Raw genomic sequence first — 10109 nt, 5'->3', positions numbered from 1 at the left:
CCTCTCGCACTGAGGGGTGTTACAGAGCCCGTTAGCTGACAGGGTAAAACTACCGCCTGGGATTCCGTGTTGTGTTTGCTCAGGTCAGCCCGACTCTCCTTTAGAAAACACTGCAGTGTTTCATGAGATTAAAAACCACTTAAAAAGAAAAAGATTTTATTTATTTGTCAGAGAGAGAGAGAGGGCACAAGCAGGGGCAGTGGCAGGCAGAGGGAGAGGGAGAAGCAGACTCCCTGCTGAGCAGGGTGCCCGAAACGGGGCTCCATCCCAAGACTCTGGGCTCATGACCTGAGCCGAAGGCAGACCCTTAACTGACTGAGCCACCCAGGTGTCCTAAAAACCACTTTTATTTCCCAAAGAGAAAGAGGATCTGCCTAACAGTGCTCTTCCGAAAGCGGAATCCCTAGTTACTTTCCAGTATGGATGTGGGGGAGGGGGCAATCTAGCATTACAGAGACCCTTAGGTAGTAGCTACATGGGTGCAGCAGCTGGATATCCCCTGATACTGCTGTTTCCTGAAATCAGATCTCTCATGGTCTTCCCAGTAGATAATTCCATTTGAAGTGGGATGTCTTTAAAATCTCTTTATTCCTCAATTTATTACAATGGCCTCTCCACTTGGACATCCAATAATCTATTTGCTATGCGTAGAGTCTTTTATTCCTCCAGAAAAGGAAAATAAATATCCCAAGATTTGTGACATGGGGCAACCAAGTATAACCCCTCTAAGGCTTCTCATCATACCTGAATAAAGTCCCAAATCTTTACTACGGCAAGGCAGGCAAGGCATATCCGCAATGCCCCCAGTGAACTGCGTAACCTCTGACCAGGGTCTAGGCTTGACCTACACGTAGTCTGGTCTCCACCACCCCTCGCCCTCCCAGCAGGCTCGCTGATCAGGCATTATGTCATTTCCTCTGATTTCTTTCAAACCCACCTAATTTATTTAAATCTTTTATTTTATTCCATCCTGTAGTTCTCTGTGTTATAGCAGGAGAGAGTCGATTACCATTTTCTGAAACCACTTTACAATGCTACCAAGCCTGTGAGAGAAATATTATAAGGAAACTGACAATCATGTTTAGTTAAGTGGCAGATCCAAGATTTAAACCCAGCTTTGTCGGACACCAAAGCCCCCTTCTTTCCTTTTAATACTGCATGGGCTCTCAAAATTGGAATTACTTGGTTAAATAAATGGTTCTTGCCAAGAAGATTAAAGTACTTTTAAAAACTGCCATTAGTAATGATGAAGAGTTCCAGCTTAACTACACTTTTACCAGTATTTGGTTTATTAAAGGTGAAAACATCACATACACTGTCTTAATTAGTTGGTGTTGATCATCACCAGCAAGGGTAAGCGGTACCCATTATCATTCCTACTTCTCTCTCTCTGCTTCCATGCGCTGATGCTGCGTGTGGTAGGGCCACCCTAGGGCACAGCGCGCAGCAAACGACAAATGAGACAGGATCACAATCCAGGCCTACTTGGAAAATAAATGACTACTTACTACCCGAGATCAATGAAGGAAAAAGTAAATTTACTAAAATATTTCTTTATTTGTTAAGGTCAATGTCATTTCTTGAATTCCAGCTAGCATCAAATAACAGTCAGGAAAAAACGCTTGACAAAATGTTATCCAATTGAAATTAACAGTGGATAGAAAACCCTTTTAAACTTTAAAAGAAACATATTAAACGGGCAACATACAGATCTAAAAAACTGCAAGTGGTGATTTTACATTAGATCTTATAAATAAAAAAATCCCCCATATAATCGTTTACTCACTATCTCCCTGCAATAAGCACATGGACAGGAAAAGATAATCACATCTTAATATTCACAACTGTTACTTAAGTTCTTTACAAAATTGTATCTCTGCAACGCATAGGGTCAGGCAATCCCTTATTCAAGTAATTTGTTCTCCCTAAGTTATCAAAAAAGTACAATTGTCTGAGATAAAATGTCACAAAAATCGCAATCAGGAAAGCAAAATGCTTTAGCAGGCAGACTTTGAGATGGGCAGTTTTCATGGCCTGACCATGACCTGATGATTTTGTAAGTTTAAAAGCCATCAACCAAAGTACCAAGAGCTACAGGCAACAATCTGGGTTTAGTCTGGTTGTTAACAAACCAAGAGTTTTAGTAAGAAGAACATTAATTGTAAGAATAAACGAATCAGTGCACATTTGCTAATGTCATCGAAAATGAAAATGGTATATTCAGCTTTAAACCAACAAAACAAAATACTTGTTTTTCCCACTCCCCATCTTAGTGGTTCTCAGACACTAGTGTGCTCAGAATCACCTGGTGCTTGTTGAAAAGTGATATTCTGAAGCCCCGCCCCTGAATTTTGATTCAGGTGGTTTGGAATGGAGGCCTGGAATCTGTATGCTTCACAAGCACACCATGACCCACGGACCACACTTTGAGAAACACTGATGTCCCTTTAATACATAACAAAACATTGTTTATTGTTTGTGGCTTCTTACTAAAGTTTCAAGCTGAATAAAACATTCAAACAATTATAACACAAACAGGTACATTAAAAAAAAGTATTAGCCGTTATGTCATTGGATTTCTTTCTAAAAGTGGTATCACAGGAACAATGACTTACACTAAAATTTTAAAATCAATTTTGTTTTAATCCAAGGCACCTGTAAAATACTTGCTGGTGTGAGAGAAGGTAACAAATTTAATTACACAAAACAGTACAGAAATGAAAGAATCCTGGCAGTGATCGATTTTTCCACAGAGCAAACTTTTTTTTCAGAAATGAGCTACTTAAAGTCAATGACTTTGAGGAAAATAAACAGAACTTCAAAGAAAATGATGAATAGCCTGCGCGAACTGCTTTACTGAGTGATCTTCAAGTAAATTAAATTACTAAGTAAAAAAGAAAAAGATTCACACATTTTCGTAATAGCTCTCTCCACCTGACTTAGTAATGGTCAGCACCATTCCTCTCGAATTGTCGTCTGTTCTGTCCACTGCACACATACGTCTGGTGTCCCCTTAGTCTGTTCAGGCACACAAGACCACGGAGTTTACAACACTGGATATTTTGCAGCCTTTTATCTCAACAGGACTTCCCAACTTTCACAGCCCACAACTTAATATTCTTCTGAAGGTTTTTTTTTTTCTCCCATAGATTAAGAGCAAATTCTCTGATGATGTCTCTGGAACATGAATTTCAAAATGTGAATACCACAAAGGAGAAACACCAGAGAAGCATTTTCTCTGTTAAAGTGACTGAAGTAGAGTGAGTAAGTCATTAGAATATTCTTATTCAGCATTCCAGGATAAACACTAATATAAATTATAAAGCAATGCTAGGACTGTTTGCGTACACAGTACGAAGTAGGTGCTGCTATAATGCAGAGTGCCTCATAGTCTCTGTATAGATTTTAGGCCGTTAGCCCAATCTGTCAATGACATTTGAGAACAAATTTATGAAGATTTGGAAGAATGAAATGGTACGGTTTTATAAAACAGTATAACTTATTTTGGATTCTATGACAAATGAAAGATAACTACTTAGCTAAAAGAGGTAAAAGAGTATTTTGAAGTCAGCAAAAACATAGGTCAACATCAGCTGTGAAAACAACATGAAGTCTGCATTTTAAAATGTCCTTTACAGACTGATTCTATAACACCTAGGACAACTATGTACAAAGACTACAACCACCCTTTCCAGTCTGACATTTCAAGGTTAAGCTTCCTAATAAGTGCTTCACAATATCGTTAGTTCTGGCATTAAAAAGAAAGAAAGAAAGAAAGAAATCAGAAGTATTAATTCTATTTTTCAAATTTTGTCTTCAAACGTCTTAATACTGCTTCTACTCCAGCCTCCTTGACTTAAACAACACCAGATTGTATGGAGTGATGTAAACCAAAATGCAGTGGTAGGTTTCTTGGCGAACTTAAAATCTCCTCAGGACATGTACTCTGAGCTGAATTTACATACTATACAAAATGGGAGAAGTAAGTTCCTTAAATTACAAACATAAATCCAAAAATTATTTTCATACTATGGAACTGATATTATTGGCATGGAGACATTCACGAATATGAGCAGTCATGAACTGAGCACATTACCAGGCAGAACCATAACAACCATTATGAAAGGAACATTTTCACCGTAATGGTTTTTCAGGCAAAGAGCAGCTATTAATTTTCCCCCAAAATTTCCTTTAAAAGTGAAATGTATCATTGATAATCAGAGGGAAAGATACTTCAACATTCTCAAGCCTATTATCTAGATCCTAAAGCTCTCAGACAAAATATTTTTTGATTTCAAAGGGAATTGTATTAGATAAAAGGACTGCTGGACTGGGTCTTAGAGTAGGAAATTCTGACCTCTAAAAAAAAGACTGGTTAAACATGACGGGGAGCTCTAAGTTACACCACATAGCTTGGGGGGCAGGAGGGCAAGTACATTTATGTTAAGTAAAGAAACGTCCAACACTGGAGACTTAGGGGTAACTTTCACATCTCGGGGTTGCCCCTTGTTTCTATTATTTACTGTCTTATTTATCAATATTCTGTTCAGTGGCTGTATTCTACTGGCCAGAAATTCACTGAAATTTAAATAGATTTATGTACTATGCACAAATTTACATGTGGTTGTCTTTGTTTTAAGGTTTATTCTTACTGCAAATCAATGTTTAAACATTTTATACAAAATTTAATAATTTAGACTATGAAGCAATTTAAATACTTAAGTTCCCTCAAAAAGACATTCTGTACATACATACATGATGTACACATATGAAAATGGTGGTCAAAAGAATTTTTTGGCAGCTGCTTCTTGCTGAGTCCTAAGGAAAAAGAGAAAGAAAAAAAATCTGAAAGTTCTATATATTTTACTTCAGAAAGAAACAGGAATGCTTAGAATTGAAATATACAGTGCCTTTCGAAGTATAAAATGCATTAAGATAAGCATACTTTCTATACATGCACTCCCACGTGACTGAAATAGACTAGAAATACTACTTGCTTTGTGTTAAACCGATTTTTAAACGTACTGAAAGTGGTTACACATATAGGTTACTTTGAATATTTAAAATTAAATACAGAAAAGCGTTGAGCCAAATTTTAGACTTACCTATACATGATATAACCAATGAATAACACCGTTTGTACCACTACAAATATAACGAAGTGCATCATAGATAAACACGATGGAAACGGTGGCAGTTCCGGGCATTTTGGTCTTTCATTTGATGGCTATAAGGCAAAGAACTATTACAATTAGTCAAAGTGGTATTTTAGAAAAAGAAATAAATGTGAAACCTTTATTAAATTCATGGTTAACTACATAAACTCAAGATTTTCATTTATTTGTCCCGTAAATATCTTCCACCCGCTTAACTTTTTACCCTTTTTTTTTTTTTTTTTAAATAAAGATTACTTATTTACTTTTTCGGTAATCTCTATGCCAAACGTGGGGCTCAAACTCACAGCCCCGAGATCAAGATTCGCATGTCATGCTGACTGAACCAGCCAGACACCCCCACCACCGAACTTTCTGAAAGAGTAGTTGACACTGGAAGGCCTCTACCTTCACGGTCCAGTCACTAACACACTGCCATCTGGCTCGAATCTTCAGCACAATGATGATGATTTTTTGTGTTCCTGATGGTCACAGACCACGAATTCCCTGAACACACCCAGTTTATACTTGCTGTACTACAGTGATTATTAATAATATCCCCTTTATTCTCAAAAGTGTTCTGGTTCAGTCATGGTCACCCCACCAATGAACTGCCTGACAAATATAATGGCTTTTTCTTAGCCCTCATCCTCCCAACCTCCTAGCAGCCAACATTACCAATTAGTATTTTGAAAAATGTTTCTTTTCCTATTTCCATGGGTATTCTTTCTATTTTAAGGGGGTAATTAAATACCAGGGACAAAGATTTAATCAAGGTATCCAGACAGAACAGCTTCTCGGATTGGTTGTTCTCAGTATGTTTCCATCCGTGGGACAACGCCCTGCAGTACACACACACCTCCCACAGCTGTAACACAGGCCCAAACTGGGAGAGAATAACCGCAAACAGAACTCGGAATAGACCACAGTGCTTTGGATGACAGGTAATGGTTACTCTTAACTCATATTTGAAAAATACGAATATCCAAGACATACATAAAAATATAGATTTGGCAGTATCCGAAAATATAAAGGAGACAAGATTACATGTTAAAGACCTAAGTACTTCCCTTCTACCACTTACTAGTTAATGACCTCTGGAAAGTTATTTAACAACATATTAACTTTCTTTCCTAAAGGATAACAGATACTTTTAAAAAACTTTTGAAGATATAAAGCTCCACATAACCTATAAGGTACTAGGACTTCTGGGAAGGTAGACTGGGTAATATGGACCAACCACCTAGCAGAAGACAACTAGCAGAGCTAGAAACAAATCCAATCTAAAACAAACAACACCTGTCTGAAGGCAAAGGCAGTGAACAAAATGGCAAGAAATGATGGGATCAGCATTGGGGGGGGGGGTTCAGGGGGGAAGGCCAAAGAAAGACAAGTTCAAACCCATGGATCAGAGAAGAAATTGAAATGGAAATTAGAAAGGGCCCCAGGGTGGTTCAGTCAGTTGAGTGTGGGACTCTTGGTTTTGGCTCATGATCTCAGGGTTGTGGGATCGAGCCCCGTGGCAGGCAGAACTCAGGCTGGCTAAAGACTTTCCAAATTTAATGACCATTATAAACTCACAGAACCAAGATATTAAACCCCAAGCAGATGAAAAAGGAAACAAAAGCAAAGCATATCATAATCAAACTGCTGAAAATCAGTATCAGAGAGAAAATCTTAAAAGTAGAGAAAAAAGACACATTAGGTACAGAGAAACAAAAGACTGATTTCTCATGAGAAATGATAAACTATGATACAGTCACATAATGGGGTTCATGCAGCTGTAAGAGGAATAAGAAGTATCTGTATACCACTATGGCCACCCTGGTAAGTGAAAGAAAGCAGAGAGAAGATAAATGTGTACAGTCTGCTACTATCTGTAAAAATAGTTTCTGTTTATACTAAGAAAAGCAAGAAACAGTGGACAGAGAAACTATAGTGCCCCCAGATTGTTCCCCAATAAGGAAGAAATAAAAAGCACAAGTGTAAAAGTTAGCCTTCTTTGAATCTATCTTACTCTGTAGATGTGAGAAACCATCTGAGCTTTAGTCTAGATACAAATTTACAGGAAATTTACATTGAGTGTAATTATCCATAGAGTTGGGTTCATAATTACCATCCTGTTACTTATTTCCCATTTCCTCAACCTGTCCCCAGTCTTTTAGAGCTATTCGATATAGTCCTGCAAGAACAGCCTTGAGCATACCGGGTTTTTTTTTTTTTTTTTTTTTTTTAAGGTTTATTTATTTGAGAGAGGAGGAGGAGAGAGAGAGAGCACACATGGGAGTCAGGAGAGGAACAGAGGGAGAGAATCCTCAAGCAGACGCCCCACTGAGCACAGAGCCCGATGTGGGGCTCCATCCCACAACCCCGAGATCGTGACCTGAGCTGAAATCAAGAGCCAGATGCTTAACCAGCTGAGCCACGCAGGTGCCTCTAGGTATCTGGGTTTTTTTTTTTTTTGCCAGTGTATCTGTAAAAAATGCTAGGTTCAATAGGCAAATGAATGTGTATTTTTACTATACATTGTTAAATTCTCCTTCCTAAGGGTTGTGTCATCTTGTACACCCTCTAGCAATGTGTTTTCCTCTAGCCTTGGCAAGGGAGTATGTTGTCAGACTTTGGCTTTTCGTCAAACAGGTGTGGTATCACAGGAGAGTTTTATTTTTCATTTCTCTTGTTATTTAAGTAGTTTCAGCATCTTTTCAACATATGGTACAAGCTTTTCCCATGAACACTGTTCATTTCTCTAGCACATTTTTGGTTGGGTTGCTCCACAGCAAATTTTCAGTGTTGGTCATTTCAAGGAGATTGGACTGGAAAGGGAAGAGGCAAATGCTACAAGCTTTTGTGAATTTTTTTCTTTTTAAAGATTTTATTTATTTATTTGACAGAGAGACACAGCGAGAGCAGGGACACAAGCAGGGGGAGTGGGAGAGGGAGAAGCAGGCTTCCCGCTGAGCAGGGAGCCCGATGCGGCGCTCGATCCCAGGACCCTGGGACCATGACCTGAGCCGAAGGCAGACTCTTAATGACTGAGCCACCCAGGAGCCCCACATTTGTGAATTTTATAAGGGCTTTGGAAGCCAGTAAATAAGTTAAGGAAAAATTTAAAACTGAAAAACTTAAAAGTACCACAGGTCTGTCATCTAATATTGTCTCTTATGCATATTTAACTTTGAAAACATGTTACCTATCTTTAGTATTTATGGCCAATCTCTAAAAAAGTAGATGGGGCTTATACTTAAAAAAAAAAAAAAAAAAGGCCTGATAAACTAAACCAAAATCAAAACCAAACAAAAAAAAACTTTTAAAAAAGTGAACCAAGTAAGAGAGGAAAAATTGCTGGAAAAAGAAGAATCTTGCTTAAAGAAAGAGGCTACCAATCATCCAGTGTCAGACCTGCGCTTCCTCAGGGCCCAGACAGAGAAGTGGGAGCTACCCAGCGTCTGTCTCAGTAAAGGGTCAAGAGATGTTCACCTTTTTTGGGGAAAGATTTTATTTATTTATTTAATTTATTTATTTGGCAGAGAGAGAGAGCAGGAGAGCACAAGCAGTGGGAGCGGCAGAGGGAGAGGGAGAAACAGGCCCCCTGTCGAGCAGGGAGCCCGATGCAGGACTCGATCCCAGGACTTGATCCCAGGACACTTAACCAACTGAGCCACCCAGGTGCCCCTAGATGTTCACCTTTTTAAAACTGTTTAAAGATATCATTACTGATAACAAGAGCCATTTTTTTTTTTTTTAAAGAAAATTTACAGAAAGAATCTAGAAAAAAGCTGAGACTGTGACAGCTCCAATGATAGGAATAGCAATGTATTTTTTAAAAATTCTATTCAATAGGGTATGAAGGGGCGCCTGGGTGGCTCAGTCGTTAGCGTCTGCCTTCGGCTCAGCTCGTGATCCCAGGGTCCTGGGATTGAGTCCCACGTCGGGCTCCCTGCTCAGCAGGGAGTCTGCTTCTCCCTCTCCCTCTGCCCCTCCCCCGTCTCAAATAAATAAATAAAATCTTTTTTTTTTTTAAAGGTTTTATTTACTTATTTGACAGAGAGAGACACAGTGAGAGAGGGAACACAAGCAGGGGGAGTGGGAGAGGGAGAAGCAGGCTTCCCGCTGAGCAGAGAGCCCGATGTGGGGCTCGATCCCAGGACCCTGGGATCATGACCTGAGCCGAAGGCAGACGCTTAACGACTGAGCCACCCAGGCACCCAAACAAATAAAATCTTTAAAAAAAATTCTATTCAATAGGGTATGGAAACATGGAACATAAAGACATTTGGATCATATGGAATAATTCTACCTTGAATATTAAAAATGAACATTAGGGTTAAGTTAAAAGTTATAATATTTTCAGTAGAATTATGTGTTCTTTCTATTCTAAGGAAGACTGATGATGATAAAAGTAGAAGGCAAGAGCTTACCATGTTTCGCTGCACTAAGTTGTCTATGTCCCGCTTCACGATGTGAAGGTGCTCTTTGATGTCGTTGAAGTGCTGGGTTGACTCATAAACTCCCCCTGCAGATCCAGGATGCTGTATGCCACTGACCAGCCTGACAGTTTCACTCATGGAATTCCTGAAACAGAAAATCCCTTTAGACAAGGGAGTTGCTAGAAAAATGATTTTTTTCAGTTGCACATTTCAAAAGGTTAGATATATTTCTAAGCCCATTATATTAGATTAAAAAAAATCAATATTTAGAAATACTGAATTGTATTCAGGATGGGAAAACAATTTATAAAACTACAGTTCATGGGGCGTCTGGGTGGCTCAGTCAGTTAAGCGTCTGCCTTCGGCTCAGGTCACGATCCCGGGGTCCTGGGATCGAGTCCTACGTCAGGCTCCCTATTAGTGGGGAGCCTGCTTCTCCCTCTGTCTCTGCCCTTACTCATGCTCCCTCTCTCTCAAATATAAATAAATAAATAAATAAATAAATAAATAAATAAATAAATAAATA

The 10109-nt window shown here is 38.9% G+C and overlaps 1 protein-coding gene across 1 annotated transcript in view; it reads right to left on the bottom strand.

Moving 5' to 3' along the window:
* Window positions 1-1537: 1537 nt before the first annotated feature.
* The window catches only part of LMAN1 (lectin, mannose binding 1), a 27719-nt gene continuing 19147 nt past the window's right edge, over window positions 1538-10109 (bottom strand). The window contains exons 11-13 of the mRNA XM_021686392.1: window positions 9575-9728; window positions 5106-5227; window positions 1538-4818 (exon numbers count right to left, since the gene is read on the bottom strand). Coding sequence (XP_021542067.1) covers window positions 4782-4818; window positions 5106-5227; window positions 9575-9728 — 313 coding nt within the window. The 3' untranslated portion in view covers window positions 1538-4781. The remainder of the gene's footprint in view (window positions 4819-5105; window positions 5228-9574; window positions 9729-10109) is intronic.

Source organism: Neomonachus schauinslandi, chromosome 14, assembly GCF_002201575.2.
Source record: "Neomonachus schauinslandi chromosome 14, ASM220157v2, whole genome shotgun sequence".
Lineage (NCBI taxonomy): Eukaryota > Metazoa > Chordata > Mammalia > Carnivora > Phocidae > Neomonachus > Neomonachus schauinslandi.
Note: the sequence above shows the minus strand (reverse complement) of the source record. Positions and strands in the feature narration are given on the sequence as shown.